This window comes from Mixophyes fleayi, chromosome 6, assembly GCF_038048845.1.
Source record: "Mixophyes fleayi isolate aMixFle1 chromosome 6, aMixFle1.hap1, whole genome shotgun sequence".
Taxonomy (NCBI): domain Eukaryota; kingdom Metazoa; phylum Chordata; class Amphibia; order Anura; family Limnodynastidae; genus Mixophyes; species Mixophyes fleayi.
In genome coordinates this window covers 202,139,573-202,158,239 of record NC_134407.1, presented here as the reverse complement: position 1 = coordinate 202,158,239, position 18,667 = coordinate 202,139,573, and the positions used below count along the sequence as shown (strand labels likewise).

The following is an 18,667-nucleotide window of genomic DNA, read 5'->3' as shown; positions in this document are numbered from 1 at the left end:
TTGGGATTTTGTACATTTAGGTTCCAGTACCTGTTTGGTCAGTGAAAGATGGAGTCAGAGGGTCTGACCCAAGTCTGCCTTTATTAGCAAATCATCCAGGTATGAGACGATGCAGACTTTGAAGTTTGGTGCTGTGGAAAGGCTGAACAAAAGCGCCCTGAATTGAAAGTGGGAGACCCTCATTGCAAATCTGCGAAGTGACTGAGGCCACTCCCAGATAGGCACATGAAGAAAAGCATCTCAGATGTCAATGGAGACCAGTAACTCGTTTGGTTCCAACCCATTGATCACTGAACTCTGGGACTCCAAACAAAACTTTCACAGAGATTATGATTTAGGGCCTTTTAATTGAGAATGGGGAGAAAGGAGCAGTCTGGCTTGGAAACCAGAAAGAGATTTGAATAGAAACCTCTGCTCCTTTGCCCCTCCTGGACCTGGCAGATAACTCCCGCAGAAAGAAGCAAAGTGATTGACTATCTCTTTACTTTGTCTCGCGGAATGGTGGAAAAGAAACGGTGAGGTGACTGTCTTTGGAGGTCTATCATGTAACCACGTTGCATGATCCCTGTATTTCACCTATCCTATGTAGAAGCATCCCATCGGTCCGCAACGCAGAGAGGAATACCGTCAGTTTTCAGGCCCTGGATGCCTGTTGGAATAGGACAACCTGCCCTTCTGTGACTGAACCCTGGATGTGAAAGGCTTACCTCTCAGACTGCTCACGGTCAGAAAAGCCACCCTGAAAGGGTTGACAAGAGGAAAATGAACAAGGTCCTCGTGGCGAGCTTCCATGGAGGAAGAAACTTTTTCATCCTGTAGCCCGACATATAATGTTGTCCAAAAAGAACAGAGCCGACATAAGGAAGAGATTTCAAAATCTTCTTGTGTTTGTTATCTACATTCCATGAAAGCAATAGCGAAGTTCTCAGAGCTGCAACTGCTGATGCAGAGATGGAAAAAGACACTGAGGCTGCATTCTGAGCTGCCTCATATAGGTATCCTAAGGCTTCTTTCAGATTTAGTGCTAGAGGAAGCAAATCAGAATACTGTAGACCGTCAGCAGGCTGATCTGCCAGGTCTCTATCTCTCTAGGCACCGAAGCTGAAGAAAACATGGGCCTAAGCATGGCATTCAAAGAACTTTCCACTTTATGGTTAGTGCCATCTTTAAGAGTAGTCGAGCCACGCTACAGATGGATCCACCTTAGGTACCTGTTCCCACTGGACCATCTCATCCAGCTGAAGTGGATATAGACTAGGAAACGTATACGGTACAATTAATTTTCTGTCTGGCTGTTTCCATACTCAATGAGATTTGTCAGTTCTTCAGAAGGAGGGCAGACTACTTGCCTCTACTAGTACTTCAGCATTTTCTTCTGAAGACCCCTCTGAATCAGTGAGGATGTGCAGACCTACACTATATGGACAAAAGTATTTAGCCACACCTGTTAATTATTGAATTGAGGTGTTTCAATCACACCCGTTGCCAGAGGTGTATACAATCAAGCCACTTGCCATGCAGTCTCCATTTGCAAACATTTGTGATGCAAAATGGGTGATTCTGAAAAGCTCAGTGACTTCAAGCGTGGTACCGTGATAGGATGCCACCTTCGCAATAAGACTATGTGAAATTTCATGCCTGCTGGATATTCCATGGGCAACTGTTAAGTCATTATTAGAAAGTGGAAGAGTTTAGTAACAACGGCAACTCAGCCACAAAGTGGAAGACCACGTAAAATCACAGCACGGGGTCAATGACTGCTAAGACACATGGTGCATAAGTCACCAACGCTCTGCCGATTCCTTGAGTTCCAAACTTACATTGGCATCAATGTAAGCACAAAAACTGTGCGGCTGGACATTAATGGAATGGGTTTCCATGGCCGAGCAGCTGCATGCCATCCTCACATCACCAAGACCAATGCCAAGCGTCCGATAGAGTGGTGTAAAGCACACAGACACTGGACTGTGGAGCAGTGAAAAAGTGTTCTGTGGATTGACGAATCACTCTTCTCTGGTTGGCAATCAAATGGGCGAGTCTGGGTTTGGCAGATCCCAGGAGAACGTTACCTGTCAGACTGCATTATGCCAATTGTAAATTTTGGTGGAGGAAGAATAATTGTATGGCTGTTTTTATGGTTTGGGCTAGGCCCCTTGTCTCCAGTGAAAGGCAATCTTAATACTTCAGCATACCAAGTCATTTTGGATAATGCTATGGTTCCAACTTTGTGGCAACAATTTGGGGGAAGGCCCTTTTCTATTCCAACATGATTATGCCCCAGTGCACAAAGCAAGGACTACAAAGATATGGTTTGATAAGTTTGGTGTGGAAGACATTGACTGGCCCGCACAGCCTTCTCGTCCAACATCAGTGCCTGACCTCGTAAACGCTTTACAGAATGAATGGGCAAAAATTCCCACAGAAACACTGCAATATGTTGTGGAAAGTCTTCCAAGAAGAGTGGAAGCTGTTATCGCTGCAAAAGGGGGACCAACTCCATATTAAAATATTAGAATACAATGTCATTAGAGTCCCTGTTGGTGTAATTGTCAAGCATCCGAATACTTTTGTCCATATAGTGTATGTCTTTTACAGGAAGTCTGAGTTTGCGTAATGTATTTATTTTTTTAAAGCCTTGTACCAATGAATTGGACCAGGAAGGTTCGCCTGGATTTGACCTTGGGAACCAAGGGGAGCTGAGAGGACAGAAGAACCTTCCCCTGCAACCTTTGAAGATGTCGTAAAGGCAACAGTTGTAGAAGGCTGAACTGATAAATTTTGAGCTGGAGTGATAGTCGCATCCACTGTGGGTATCTCTGCAGGATGGGCGAGCAACTGAACTAGTGTCGCCAACTGTTGCAATGCTGTCACCCATGTTAGTTCCCCCATCTTAGGGGAGCTTTGAATCTCATGCTAGAATAGAGGTAATCCCCAAATTGGGCAAATAACCTAATATGTGTAGCTTCTTTCTTCCTGTGTCAATATTAAATGTCAACATGAAAGTAATCAATAAGGTCCTAGTGATAAAATGGATAAACTTCGTCTGGGTGGACAGAAGCTTAAAGGTTAATTCTTAAAATAAAAAATGACCTGTATCATAACACTTCAGCCACAGTAGCAACAAACTAAGATTTCTCCCTACCATTCAATGTATCCAATGGCAGGGAGACTTTCATCCAATAATCACCCTACTAATAAGACACACAGTATAAGTAGAACATCACTATTTTGTACTAACTAATACCCACACCGTTCCCTAATTTTTTGTGTGGAATCAATATACCTTCTAAATTATGGTCTAGAAAATGAATGCAAATGAAGAATTCTACCATCCACTGACACTCCCAAGGCAGCAATCTACAAGTACCCCAAAAAATTATGAATTGCACATGGCACAATTGCATGCACTGGAACACCCCTTCACTTATAAAGTTCTGGGTCAACATAGAAGTGGATAGCATAGGCTCATTACTGTGGATACCCAGCACAGCGGAACACTCAACAAAAGCTCATCAGACTTCTCTCTTTCAATATGGGACAATAGGAATAAATAATTTAAATTGCTCACAACTTATACGCATATAGCATAACCCATTATCATCACCCATCCACAAGGCTTCGAACACTGGCTAATGTCCTTTACAGTCCAGCAACAAGAGACAACTTTCTAACATTTGCAGACGTCCAATATAGGTTTGCATCCCAATTCAAATGCATTAAATACCTTCAAATTAGACATTTCTCTGTCATTCCTACACCCATCTTCAAGTAGACACTCGACCAATTACTAGATAACAAATGCTTCTTCTAAAAGGCGTAATCTATAGTGTACGACTAACTCCGATAGGCCCTGAATACAAGCATGATACAAGGCTGTCCACAAGCTTTCTGGTAAACAGATCTATGAAAGACACTGGATTCAGAGGAATGGTCAGAAATATGGATGCAAGATAAACTTGCTCATTAGCACCTGGCTCCCTCCTCTCAGTGGCAGCCTTTTGCACACATGGTGGGAATGTCCAAAACTGAACAAATTCTTGTTAGACACTAGGGGGCATAGTCAATTAGGGTTCCGGTTTGCGGGATCGCTTCATTGCGGTACCGTAATACCGGCAATAACGCACTTTTCGCGGTAACGTGCATTACTGCGAACCAGAACCCTAATTGAATATGCCCCTAGAAATTTAACACATCAAGGGCCTGATTCATTAACCAATGTAAATACCAATACCTGCCAGATTTTGCGTTAAATTGCACAGCACACTCCCAGAAACTATCTATAAGATTTTGGTAATTACGTCAAATCTCTTTCTCTGAATCCATCTGGGGGACATTGCTACCATGGGGTTGTATGAGGGCGCACGGAGTTGCCACTTAAATAGTTAACTATTGCTGGCTCCTCCCCTTTGTAACCCCTGCTACCCTCAGTATACTACAAAAGACCCAAGGAAGGAACCAAAACAAACATCCAGCAGAAGAGCAAAAGGGAGGGAACGCAGTGTCCCCCAGATGGATTCAGAGAAAGATTTGACGAAAGCAAAATCTTCTTTTCTCAGTCATCCAATCTGGGGAACACTGCTACCATGGGGAACTTCTAAAGTAGCCACTAAGGGGGGAGTGTGCTCTGGAGCACCTGCACGCAAAACACTACGGCCAAAGAAAGCATCCGAAGCAGCAAACAACATTAAATTGGTAACATTTGGTAAAGGTGTGAACAGAGAACCATGTAGCAGCCCTGCACAGCTGATCCGCCGAGGCACCAGGACACCCCCACTGAATGCGTGGAGTGAGCTGTGAGCTCTCTGGCACCGGCCTTCTAGAACTCGCATAAGTGTGCCGAATCGTAGTTGTAATCGAACAGGCAATGGTTTGCATGGATGCCGGTAAACTCCTCTTATTAAAGAGTCATAAAAAGCAAAGAGTCAGTCTTGCGATAAGCAGAGGTCCTATCCACATAAGTGCCTAAAGCCCGCACAACATCCAACAATGAACCCTCATGAAAAGCAGGAACCACTATATGCTGATTCTCGTGGAAACCAGACTCAACCTTTGGCAGAAAAGAAGGCATCGTCCTCAAGACCAACCTGTCTTCATGAAAAATCAGGTAGGGAGCCCTACATGATAAGGCCCCGAGTTGGGACACCCTGCGAGCTGACGCGATAGCTTACAGGAATACTACCTTCCAAGTCACAAATCTGAGATCAGCTGACCACAGAGGTTCGAAAGGTGGTTTCTGGAGAACACCCAGAAACAAATTGAGATCCCAGGGCGCCATCGACACAACGTAAGGAGGCTGAATGCGCAACACCACCTGTAAGGTGGTCTGAACTTCTGGAAGAATAGCCAGACGGCGTAAAAAAAAACCACAGATAAAAACCCACAGATAACGCAGAGACCTGGACCCTGAGCAAGCCAAGAGAGAGCCCAACATCCAAACCATCTTGGAGGTACTCTAATAAACGAGACAAACGGAAAGACGACAACCAAAGTTCACCAAAGTCTATGACCATGGAATGAACGACCTGCCCATCAGTAAGTTTTCCGAGTACGCCCACCACCGAAGGGAGAGGCGGGCTGCCCTGGACAACTGAAAACACTGGGACTCTAGATGGAAGGGAGACCCAAAACATTGGCATAAGAGGTCTCACTGGAAGACACGCAAATGAAACTGGCCATAAGGGAGGGTCTCGAATGAGGAGACCATCTGACCCAGGAGCTTCATGCCCATCAACATGGAAGGCTGAGGAGACCGGAGAAGCCTCTGCATCGATGTTCTGATTGTAGAATCCTTGTTTTCCGGAAGGAAAACCTTCTCGGGGACTTCTCATGGACACCAGTCAACAGAACACCATCCTCTGAGACAGAACCAACTGGTACTTCGGTTAATTTACTATCCATCCGTGTTGATCCAGAATCCGAATGGTCAGAAAAAGATGTTGATCCAGGGCGTTCTTTGCAGGAGCCTTGCTGAGATCGTCCAAATAAGGGATAATGTTCACACCCATGGCTTGCAGGCGAGCAGCCATGACAGACATGATCTTTGTGAACACACAGGGCAATGTTGACAAACCGTAAGAAAGCGCCTTGAATTGAAAATGGTCCCTCCCTATCAGAACCGAAGGAGAGACCGGCGCCCTTCCCAAATGGGAACGTGGAGATTGGCGTCCTTGATGTCTATCGACGCCAAACACTCCCAGGGTTCCAGTCCACTGATGACGGAGTGAACAGATTCCATCCGGAACTTGTCCACTCGCAAGTGCCGATTGAGCCCCTTGAGATTTAAGAAAAGGCTCATCCTGTTTTGGGACCAGGAAAAGATTTGACATCCAACTAATTTTTTAAAACAAAGGACACTTCCAACAGTCTAAGATTTCATGGGCAGACCGGGGATTCAGTGTACATTAAGGGCATGCCAAGCTGGAGTGTACGCTGCAGCATCCCATTCAAGCTATGGACATCTCTCAGGTACGTGTTTTTCTGTTGTATCACTTGCACCAGCTACAGGTCAGGTGTAAGCACCGAGTGATAGTGATGACGATCGTGTATACAGCTAGAACATGTGTTCGCAAACAAGAGCAACCGAAAAATGCATTTTATGTATCGTAGACATTAGTGAACAACATGATAAATCTATTTCATGAAAAAAAATTCTGGAATACTTTGTGATTATTGACTTAAAAGCCGACGATAAATATAAATATATTTTTGCTCTGTGCGTCCTACTGGGTCTATCTATGTACTGGACATATCCTACAGTGTAATGTCTGTTAGAGCAGAGTGCACAAAGATCCATATTCAACATGATGTTTCTTCAGATCCGCTTCTAGTTGAATGCGGATGTGCGTATTCAAGGTTTGTGTGTGTTTTAAAAACAAAAACGCACACTATGTTCATTTGCAGCCCTCATGAATCAGGCCCAAGTATCACCTACTATTCCGAGCTACCCAAAACATCATGTTACCTCTCCAAACGGTGGACTGCTACACAAACAAGTTAATCAAATGCATCTTTAATGCAGGAAATGGTCAGATTGTGACTTGCTGAAAAAAGTTAGATCCCCCTACACATTTCCAAGGCAGTAATTAACAGTGTACGGCAGACATTATGTAGTATATTACATGCAGAAAGATTCCACTCTATCTTTTGGCAAAGTATAAGATCCATGAGCTACTGATCACACTGTTAATCAGTCATTCAGATAAATCAATGGGCCGAGTTAATAGGAGCAAAACGACGCTGCGTCTGAAACCGGGTCCACTGCGGACAGCTCTCCCCCACCTCTTTAGCCTCAGACTGGACAACAGTTGTTCAGCCACCTAATAGATATTCTCTGGCTTTAAAAGCACTTTCCCAAAATCAAACCATATAACAACTCCTGGGATATAACCCCCCCCCCCCCCAATCCCTTCTAGATAGCCTCCCCAAAGAACAACTGAGTGTAGACTTTAAGATTACATAATTACACTTAGGTTTTCTGTTGGTTACATCTCCTGTAGAGGGAGCTAAACCCCAAAGTAAAGGTGTCTAAGAGTAGAAGAATGTACACAGAAAAGACAAGCCACAAGGATTTCCATTTTACAGTTTATTAGAAATTGACATGACAAGTTAACTGGACACAGGAATTCATGACTATTTCAAGAGGGGGTGCAGGGGGCCAATCACCATATCTTGTGCAAACAATGCCAGTCTTTAAGCCAAATAAAAGCAGAACTGCTCACTAAGCATCTACCTACATTTAGCCTATGTCTTTACATATGTGCTGATGCTTGCCAGAGGCTGCAGTAGATGGGGTACAGCGTGACAGGGAGAAAACGGGTTAAAGTAAATCTCATCAATGTCTAGCAAGATAAAAAGCATAATCTGCAAATGTATCCAAAAAGCTGAAAAAACAAAAAACAAAAAACCCTTCTTCCTATTTTTTTTTACACAAATATCAGTGACCCGGACCTTTATACTGAACATCCACACAATTCATTAAATAGCATCACAATTAACATACAATTACGACCAACCAATTCGCTATATGTACAATTGTATACATTTCTGAAGTCACAATTACAAAGATTTAGATGATATTTTACCAAGATAGATGATATAAAAAAAATGGTGGATGAAGATACCTGTACTTCAAGCAGCATAATTCCTTTATAAATAACTATGAAAATGCAATATTTAAAAAAAAGATGTTTTTGTATTAGCAGTGCTTCCTGGGACATAAAAAGAACGCCAGTTATATATGATCATCATGATTAAAAAAAAAAGACCTGTAAAATAAGGCGTGACATGTGGGGGACACTGTTGCACTCTAAAGCTAGGACGCAGTGCACAACACAGCCAGCAGAGGGCAACATCTCATCAGCCTTTTTTTTTTACAACTAGTTTATAAAGTGGTTCTTCAGAAGTAAAAATCAGTTAAATCCATAGGAATTATTGAAAAACGTCATTAATTAATCTCGCCCAAAGAAATAAATGGGAGCAGACACAATGCACTTTTTCTGTGGGTGGGGAACAGCAAACAATTCATACATATAACTGACCAAAAAAAGTTAACTTCATTAAGGTGGTTTGGGGCAGAATTCATAGTTTTTGCCATTCATGTGGCAGAAATCAAGCACACTCATTTTATTGCCCCACAAAAATCAAATTCTGCTGAATTGTGAGGCAAAATACAAACCTCACTTGTCATAAAAAAATAAAAAATAAAAAATAACAGTCAATTCTGGAAGCAACAACAGAAGTTTTACATTTAAAATAAAATAAAAATAGATACACGGGTACCACTGCAAAAGCGGTGGTAGGGAAGGATACAAAAGCCAGAGTTTGTGTAGAAAAAAAATAAAAATAATAAAGACATTTTCATAGACTTCATGCCTTGAATGGAGTTGGAGTCGAGAAATTGCGTAGAAAAGTTTGTGATGTATTGCTTTGCAGGGCGCCCTCACACAAGGATCCTGACTCTTGCTCGGGCTCCTGGGGTGGAAGTTCTGCTCAGCCACAGTTCAGTGTACACCTATTTATCCAGTCTTCACAGGCGTTGCTTTTTGCTATGTTTCAAGAAACCTGACCCACTGTCATTTTCTAAAGCTTTTTCTCTGCCGTTGGTTTCCGCAAAGCCGTTGGCAATTCCGTGCAGTTCCTCTGGAGGCTCCTCCACAGCGGAGGTGGGAGATTCTCCTTTTTCCATTTTGTATTGCATGTCCCGCAGTTTGGACACTGCTCTGTCTATTGTAGAAATGGTGATCAGATTAAAGTCGTGCATACTCACTAGATGAAGCATAAAGTTTCGGCACAAGTTTTTCTTAATGATTTTGGGTCCAAAGTTTTCCACAAATAGCATACAAGCATGATTCATTTGATTGTCTGCAATAAACCTGCAAAATAAAATAAAAAAATAATTGTACTACTTTGGGACAAAATTTGGGAATTTAAATCCAACCAGTCACCCAGCCATGCCCTCAGATTACTACACCCCCGTGTCTTAACGCTGTACCAACTTGCAATGTTCCACACAACCCCAGCTCCAGTTACCCATGCTTCATGACGTGCAGGTTCCACATTTTCATGACTTCTTTCTCCCCTTCATTGACATCAGAGAATTCCTCAATTTGCTGGAGGAGAAGAAACAGAATTAAAGAGAAGGTAAAAGGTGGCAGTGACGACAGATGAGAATAGCTCAGAGGGGACGGCAGCCTGGGAATAGAACAAGTTTAGGGGGGAGATACATGGTGCACAAAGAGCTTGGTAAAAAATCATCACCCTGTGCCTCAACACCGGTTAGGTCTGTTCCATGGTCACAAGGTACGACCGCCATCTTTACATAGTGGTACACAAGGGAAATAAGTGGTATGCAAATTTGAGGGCATTAAAAACCTGGCGTTTATTTAAAACTAATGAAAACGAAATGTGATTCACTTGTAACTCACAGTTATTGTTTTCTCCCTTAGCCACTCAGGATCCTTCTCATCTTCGCTGTCCACCTCCATCTCCTGAGGCCGGAGAGGAAGGCAGGTGTCGCTGTGGAAGTACAGTCTGTTGTGACCGCTAGTGTAGGTCCTCTGCTGCTCCACTTCTCCATCCTCCGACTCATAGAACTCGGACATCCCACCTTTTGTGCGCTTTGGCCTTTAAAAAGAAACAGAACATTGGAAAATGTTCTATGTAATAAACAAAAGTATCTAGTCCAAAAATTAAACATTTTCAAGTAGCACCAGACATTGCACTGCCATGAGGCGGGCAAACAAGCTGAGTGTACGGTCCCTACAGGCATTACGCTGCACACTTACGTACAGTAGTATAAAAGCAGGAGATGGAAGACTACAGCAGCGGAGATAAAGGCCAGCACTGATATTCACCTGCACACCAGGATGTGAGTTATAGGAGTCCTCTTCACCGGCCCATTCCGACTGAAAGCAAAGCCCGGCTGGCGATGAATGTCCTGCGGGTTCCCTGCGTAGGATCCGTCATAGCACTCATTGATGGAGACATCTATGCGAGCCCCTTTCGGGTGATACTGTGAGAAAAGTAATTTGATAAGCACAGACAGCAGGCATATTAATGCATATACCTCCTTGTTTCCTGCAGGAAGAGGTGTGGTCTTCCTTACTGTAGATAGGATATCGACAGGTTACATGATCCCTGGCAGGCTGGTCTAGGTAAATACTAAAAAACACAGGATAGGCAAGCACTGAGGGAGTGCAGGAAACCATATCCCCAAAACATCATATAGACAACTAAAACATTTTAAATATAAATAAAAACAATATTAATGCCTATTAGTGTGCAAGCCCATCAACTGCCAATAGAAGGAAGCCTGGAACACTCCTTCTAGTAGGTCGGGTTTGGCCTATATAGGCAGCATGTGTGCTTCCAAGTGGTCAGCTTAATATATTAAAGTGTGAGTACAGACAGTCTAAGTGGCATCACTTTAGCACAGCGAAGGTCGAGTGAAAGGTAACAAACTGCTGTGCGGACACAGGACCAGGTCCAGTAATGTCACAAAGAGCAGTAGACTGAATGGCCTTGTCTTATAAACACCACTTTACAAACATCCAAAAACTTCTGCATTAGGTTGTGGGGGTTTGAAAAAACATTTTCTTTTTAAACAAAAGCTAAAAAGTGAAGAGTCAGGAGAAACCTGATCAAGGCAAATAACCTCCATTCTTTAAGTAATAAATAAACACATATTTACATTTTTGGGTTCAGTTGTCCTTTAACTCCACATTTCTTGTGTTCCCAAATCAGGAAAAAACAAAACATTAACTAAACACCAAATCACTATTAAAAAAGATCATAAAACACTTATTTTCAAGCTCTTCGTATGCTGCTAATAAAGAGAAACTGTATCAACAACCGAGTAGTAAACTTCTAGTAGTGAAGAATCTGGGAAAAGCTTAATGGTTTTGTACTGTACCACGTAATTGAATATGAATCGGCTGTGACAGAGCTTCAGGTGCTTCAGTAAACTATACAGCTTGCGGCAGTTCAGCGTGCACCACGGACAATGTAGGTCATCTCTGGCCTCCGTCTGCTGCCGGGTGTTGTTGTTGTACAAAAACTATAAGCAAAAGATTTCTAGATTATAATTATGCCTCCAGACAATGCAGGCTAATAAAACCAGCACCTGCCCTACACACACACACACTGGTGGGCTGAGAGCGCGATTATATAGCTTACAACTCAGACTACATGGTCACCGTGAGAGGGATGGCAATGTTCCAGCAAGCATTTGAAAATCAGGAGAACGTCCCATTGTGCTGAAAACAAATAAATACCTGATAAAATATCCGCAGTTTCTGTCGGGGTTCAGTAGAGAGATCCTTCTCTTTCTTTGTCTGCAGATCAGCGGACAGAGCCTCTTTTACAGCTGGAAGAACAGGAAAGCACCAAGTTCTCATCATGCAGCCCAAAATGCTCTACAACTTGAACACGGATTCAGATCCATTCATCATTTATTACTTCCTCAATACCCACTTTAACTATACTTCAAGACCTTCCCATTCAGCCTCTAGTGCATTTCACATTGTTTTACATCTGATGACCGACTACTAAATGTATTTCAATGGGTGGTTCTTTTGTGGACTAAAATGGACAACTAGAGTATGGTAAAAGAAGCACTATATATTATATTATATTATATTATATTATATTATAAGACTGGAATGTTTAGTAACAGGAAGGGTAAAAGGGAGTATTTGTAGCTTCCAAAACAAACACTACAGAATTTCCATTTTGGAGAAACTTCTAGCATTAGATTTTATTGTTTAAAGTAATCTAGGAGACAATTCTAAATAAAATAAAAAAAAGGCACTTAAAATCATGCCCAATTTTACTAGTTTGCTTGAGAGTTTATTATAGTTTATTTATATAGCGCTACCATATTACACAGCGCTGTACAGAAAATAACTGTCATATACATCAGTCCCTACTCCATTGGAGCTTACAGTTGAAGTTCCACAGCACAGACACACACTAGGGTCCAATTCTAGTCAGCAACCGGTTAACCTTCCAATATATCTTTGTAGTGTGGGTGAAAACTGAAGTACCCAGAGGAAAGCCATGCAAACAAGCATACAAACTCCACACACAGGACTCTGGTCAGGAATCAAAGACAGAAATATCAGATCAGCATCCAACGAACACAGCATCACCTAAGTTGTCAGATGCCTCCTGGATAGGACTCACTAAGCACATTAATTTAGGCCTAGGTCTGATGGAAAAAAGTTGTAAGATAGCTGTTCAGATATAGAACATTAACCCAAGCTGAAGCCAAAATGGGTCCAAGGATACTAACTTAAAAATAGCATCACATTTCTTATGCAAACTATCCATTAGTGAGGTAGCATTTAGAATAGGATTGGTTATGGTTTTTGGCAGCCTGGAATTTCCCTATCCTGTCCTGGAATGGGGTGAAATGAGGGTGGAGACTGAAGGACTATTCCCCTAACACAGCATCTTAGGGCTATCTACAAGCTGAGTCTGCTCAGCAACAGATTTTGCTAATGACTTAGGCCAGCCAAGTTTACGCCATCAACTTCTGTCAAACACGAGCCTCTACTTCACAAAGTGGACAAAAGCCACCAGCGCCTGCCTGTCCACTTGATAATTTGGCGTGACATTTAGAACATGTAAAAAATGTCCTTGAAAACACCCCACCAGAAGATGCTTTAGCACTACTCCTTTTGATTGACATTTCACAAATAGAGATAGAAAAGTGGACAGGAATAGAACACAATCACAGGAAGAGAGTGAACAACAACCTTGACAACATTTTAGTCACCGAGTTTGGTCCTTACCTATAGTCTGTACGGGCTTCACAGCAACGGGTTTGTGCTCTTGTGGGACACTTTCAGAATTACGGGTTGCCAGAGGTTTAGCGATTGGTGCAGTAGATTTATCTGTTGCATCACTTGTCCATCGAAGAGTAAACTGTAGGGTTGGACCCTGGGAGAAGGTCTCAAATGGTGGCAACCTCTGAAAGTGGGCATTAAAATAGCATTATTGGCAGCATGCATTAAAAAGAAAAAAGAAAAGACAGGATAAAAATCGGGGAGGTGAAAATTTGCTCTGGAGCAGACCCTGAGGTCCAGCGTACTATAGATAGAGTACTGGCCATTGATTTTGAATTATATGATGGGTGGTAAAGCCCCTTTACAAGATACCTTGATCTATCCTAACATTGGTACCAATCCAGATTAAGGCGAGAGCCAGCACAGGTCACTGTCCTTCATATTAAATGGAGATAGAGATAGAGAGAGATAAAGAGAGAAATAGATATATATAAAACACCATTAATTTAGCGGGTTTTCATAGTACAATGAACAGGTATAAGCTTGCATTTTCCACAAGTACGGTTTTAAAATAACATAAAAAAAAATTGCTTTTACAAAAGTTTATATAGATTAGACAGCACAAGGCTGAGCAAGTCATTGCTGACCAGTAAAGAACAAATCATTCCTTTTATCGGAAGTAATTTGAGCTCTATGTTAGAAGCTGTGACCCAATGGGTAGTGGGGCTTAAACATAACCTATACCTTGCCATCCAAAATGGTTTCCCATGTAGCTCTCTTCTTGCTGACAGGACAATCTTCCATCTCCTGCATAGCAACTTCATACTCCCCATCAAGTAACTGCAAACGCCTAAAGACAAGGAAATCTTAGCTTAACACTGACTGGTTGTGACGAAACGGGGTCCTACTGGCCTGAGGACTTTATTCATCACCTGTTTCTCAGTTTATTGTACTTTTTAATCCTTGGCCCAGTCTAAGTACATACAACAGAGCATCGGTGCATTATGTTATTAGGTACATTTGGCCTTGTTATTGGCTGCAATATTGTACGTATTAGAAATATAACGACTGTTGCCATATGGTGTGAAAAATAGCAGGACAGCCTTAAAGGACGGGACTTAAATGTCCATTGTTATGGGGTGCATTATAGATCTGGGCTGTTCGTAATCAGAACAATGTCTGAGTGACTGGTAATAGAGCTAGCTGGCAGTCCAAGTTAGTTATCTAGGTCAACAGGTAATTAGGTCAGATGATGTGCAATGTGTCTTCCACTGTTCTATACTGGCTGAAATAGCACTGGAAAATGTATTACTAAGTATCAATATAAATGTTATGGTATCAAAATGTATCAAGACTCAAATCATGTAATGTTGCAGATACAATGTGTCTAATGTCTTAATGTTTCACGCAAGCGTGAAGTGTCATTCCTTAATGCAATATTGTAACTCTAAGTGTATCCAGCCAAATAGCTAATTCAGTCATGTCTGTCTATTGTATAATCAAAGTGACAGTATGTCTAACAATTAAATAATTTAAGTGTCCACTGACAAACCCTTACTAGAAGGGGGAGGATGGGGACACATGGACCCTTAACAGCCAGGAATATAAGGAGAGCAGTAGGTCAATGGATTCATTCTATCCTGGTGTATGTCACCAGGACAAAGGACTCTGGGCCAGGTATCGTAGTGCCAACGGAGGAAACCCTACTAGGACAGGGTCTGTGTGAGTGAGTATCCCAGGCTGGGCAACATAGAAACTGTCTAGCTAAACGATGGCGATATTACTGCGAGATGTTAAGACTCTGAAGGATACTGAGATTATTACTTTGGAGTGCTGACTGCAAGAGGCTGCTGGCGAGTCCACGCTACCATTTACACCCTGTACATTGTGAACATCTCATTATTATTATTATTATCATTTATTTGTTGGGCGCCACAAGATTTCCGCAGCGCCGTACACAAAGCAAACAGTAGACTATACATGGTATAACAGTACAGAACAATAAACAAAAATACCAATGCTTCAGAAACTCCAGTTATGTCAATGCAGTAGAGGCGGAGTAGAAGAACAGGTATGGAGACAAGAGGGAAGAAGGCCCTGCTCATTCAAGCTTACATCCTAAGGGTGGGTGAACGAAACAGACACAATTGGAGGAAGTTGAAGTGTGGGGAGAGGGACCGGGAGGAGAGAGGGTAGAACGTTTGGAGGAGATACGGGGTTAGGTAGAAGGTTGGTAGGCTTTAAGGAACAGGTGAGTTTTGAGTGCTCGTTTGAAGGAGCACAGATTAGGAGAGAGACGGATGGAGCGAGGGAGGTCGTTCCAGTGGAGGGGGGGCGGCATGGGAGAAGTCTTGGATTCTGGAGTGGGAAGTGGTGATAAGAGTGGAGGAGAGGCGGCGGTCATTAGCTGAGCGTAGGGAGCGGGCAGGAGTGTGAATGGAGATGAGGTTAGAGATGTAAGGGGCCGTAGACAGAGAGAGCCTTGTACGTGGTGGTAAGGAGTTTGAAAAGGATTCTGTAGGGGAAAGGGAGCCAGTGTAAGGCAAGGCAGAGAGGGGAGGCAGAGGAGGAGCGGCGTGAAAGTAAGATGAGTCTTGCAGCCGCATTGAGTATAGAGCGGAGGGGTGCGAGGTGGGAGGTGGGAGTGGGGGAGGCCAGTAAGGAGGATGTTGCAGTAATCAAGGCGGGAGATGATGAGTGCGTGTATGATAGTTTTGGTGGCTTCCTGAGAGAGGAAGGGACGGATGCGGGCAATGTTGTGGAGTTGGAAGCGACAGGCTTGGGCGAGGGATTGAATGTGGGGGGCAAAAGAGAGAGAGGAGTCAAGAGTGACCCCAAGGCAGCGGAGCTGGCCGACAGAGGAGATGGTGGAGTTGTTAACAACGATAGAGAGGTCATGGTGGGAAGGGAGTCGAGGCGGGGGAAAGACAATGAGTTCAGTTTTAGAGATGTTAATTTTGAGAAAGCGCGAGGACATCCAGGAGGTGATGGCCGAGAGGCAGTCAGATACACGAGAGAGGAGGGAGGAGGAAAGATCAGGAGAAGATATGTAGAGTTGAATGTCATCAGCATAAAGGGGATACTGAAGACCGAAAGAGGAGATGAGAGCGCCAAGGGAGGAAGTGTAGAGCGAAAATAGTAGAGGGCCCAGAACAGAGCCTTGAGGGACTCCAATAGGGAGAGGGGAGGGGGTGGAGGAAGAACCAGACGTGGATACAGAGAAAGAGCGGTTAGCAAGGTATGAGGTGAACCAGGCATGAACAGAACCGGAAAGGCCGAGAGAGAGAAGAGTTTGCAGCAGGAAGGGGTGGTCTACAGTGTCAAAGGCCGCGGAGAGATCGAGGAGGATGAGTAGGGAGAAGTGACCCTTGGCTTTGGCTGATAGGAGATCATTGGTAACTTTGGCCAAGGCAGTTTCAGTGGAGTGGAGGGGGTCAAGGAGGGAGTTGACCGAGAGGTGTCTGGTGAGGCGGCTGCATGGTGTTGTGCTGTCATAATAAAGCCTTACTTTGGATATATTCTTGTCTGACTGAGCGAGTTGAATCTCACGGATGGTATACACCACCCCAGCTAAGGGTGGTTTCCGCACAACGGTTTAGCAACAATATTAGGCAGAAAAAAAAGTAAATAATGTTCTGTTATCACCTGTTCTTATCAAATACGGTCATCTGTGCCACAAAAGTCTTCTCTTCATCCCGGTTTGAGGAATTTCTTTTCCGTCTGGCAGGAGGATCCTCCGTGACGTCTAGTATACGAAAAGAAAAGTTTTCATTAATACACCAGCACATGCTGAACACATTAAGGATAAATGCTGTATTAAAGGTTGGATTATAAAACAGACCAAAATAAAAGGGCAGGTGTTACTTTCATAATCAATGTGTTGAAATGTCCTGACACTTAACCCTTTCAAAACACATAGGTGTGTCCCTACATGTTTGCAGTGATGCCTGGAAACAGGTGGAGACATCCCAATGCTTGTAGGTGTTTCATCAACTAATCTTCACAGAGATCCAGCCTACGGTGCAGCAAGAGGACTGGATCTACAGAAATGAGTGGATGGTTTGGTCTTTTCCTATTTGGTCATACAAAGCCAAAGGTGGGATAATTTACCGATATAACTTGAGTATTCGTATAAAATCAGTCATAATGGGAAAAATGGCAACGTTACTCATGTTCGGTCTCTAGATACACACCTATGTTCTCATCGGTCTCTCCATTAGATAAGCCGTTTAAGTCTCGGTGGCAAGGACTGGTGACTCGGAAGAGCAGAGAGTAGGATTTCACCATGTGACTGTTGCTGGGCTCGAACTCGTTGCTGGACACAGCCAGCGAGGGGAAGTTGCTGACTTTCAAAGGATTGAGGTCAGGATTCAAAGGCACCAATTTCTTTCCCGTGGGGACCTGTCTTATGGGACAGCTCACGTCCTGCACAATAAAGACAGGCTTACATTACATTCAACTACTTACACCGACATAACGCCTTGCAAGCAAACTTTATCATGCATGTATAAATCAACAAAAGTGGACATCAACATCAAGCAAAGGAAGATTTAAATATGACCAAAAACACACTAACCGTTAACGGAATTTAAAAATAAAAACCTCCTCTAAACAAGAGTGAGCAGCTTCCAAACAGAGACTCTAATCTCTAAAGAGAAATCTAAACAGTAGAGAAAGGTATTGGCTGTGCACACACACAAAAAACAAAACTTAGAAGTAAGAAACCATCTCCTATTGACAAGGAGCCGGTTATTCTGAACAGTGTAGCTTTGACAGAGCAGTTAAACCTTGGATCTATAACCTCAGTGGGAGATCACTTCCTTGTATACCGAGAGCTCGGATGGTGAAATCTTCTCACCAAATATTATCTCATCTTATCTTTATCCTTATAGTCCCGCAATCTAGCAGAGACTTGATACTAGATTTTGCAGCTGTAGCTATTTATGTCCAACTTTGCAGCTACACAAAATATCTTTAAAGGAGTGTACAATGAGCTGCATCATAGAGCCTGTAGTGACTTTAATACAAGCTGCTTTATGTACTTAGTTTTGATATAAGATCACTTTATACGAACAAGTTGCTTTTTTAAATAAATCTTCGATTAATGTTCCACGATAATCAATAGTCTTTTTAGTGTGAGCACAGTCAATATCTCTCTCCTATTAAATATGAGCCTCCAGTAAGCCATAATAGACATCCCTGATTATTCACTGGTGAATGCAAGCCATTAACTCACCAAAAAAAAATGAAGCAGCAAGACCTGTATATAGTAGTTACCTTGCGTTTCTTGTGACACACTTTCACCAGCAAAACCTCCAGTGTTACAGAGTTTTGTTCATTCTCAGAGTTTTGAGATGGCTTATCTAAGGGAGAGGAAATAC

The 18,667-nt window shown here is 42.9% G+C and overlaps 1 protein-coding gene across 1 annotated transcript in view; it reads right to left on the bottom strand.

Moving 5' to 3' along the window:
- Window positions 1-7,567: 7,567 nt before the first annotated feature.
- SUZ12 (SUZ12 polycomb repressive complex 2 subunit) overlaps window positions 7,568-18,667 on the bottom strand; it is a 31,058-nt gene continuing 19,958 nt past the window's right edge. The window contains exons 6-16 of the mRNA XM_075178073.1: window positions 18,564-18,649; window positions 17,480-17,711; window positions 16,932-17,031; window positions 14,031-14,136; window positions 13,293-13,470; window positions 11,772-11,863; window positions 11,411-11,554; window positions 10,353-10,510; window positions 9,924-10,122; window positions 9,529-9,608; window positions 7,568-9,371 (exon numbers count right to left, since the gene is read on the bottom strand). Coding sequence (XP_075034174.1) covers window positions 9,026-9,371; window positions 9,529-9,608; window positions 9,924-10,122; window positions 10,353-10,510; window positions 11,411-11,554; window positions 11,772-11,863; window positions 13,293-13,470; window positions 14,031-14,136; window positions 16,932-17,031; window positions 17,480-17,711; window positions 18,564-18,649 — 1,721 coding nt within the window. The 3' untranslated portion in view covers window positions 7,568-9,025. The remainder of the gene's footprint in view (window positions 9,372-9,528; window positions 9,609-9,923; window positions 10,123-10,352; window positions 10,511-11,410; window positions 11,555-11,771; window positions 11,864-13,292; window positions 13,471-14,030; window positions 14,137-16,931; window positions 17,032-17,479; window positions 17,712-18,563; window positions 18,650-18,667) is intronic.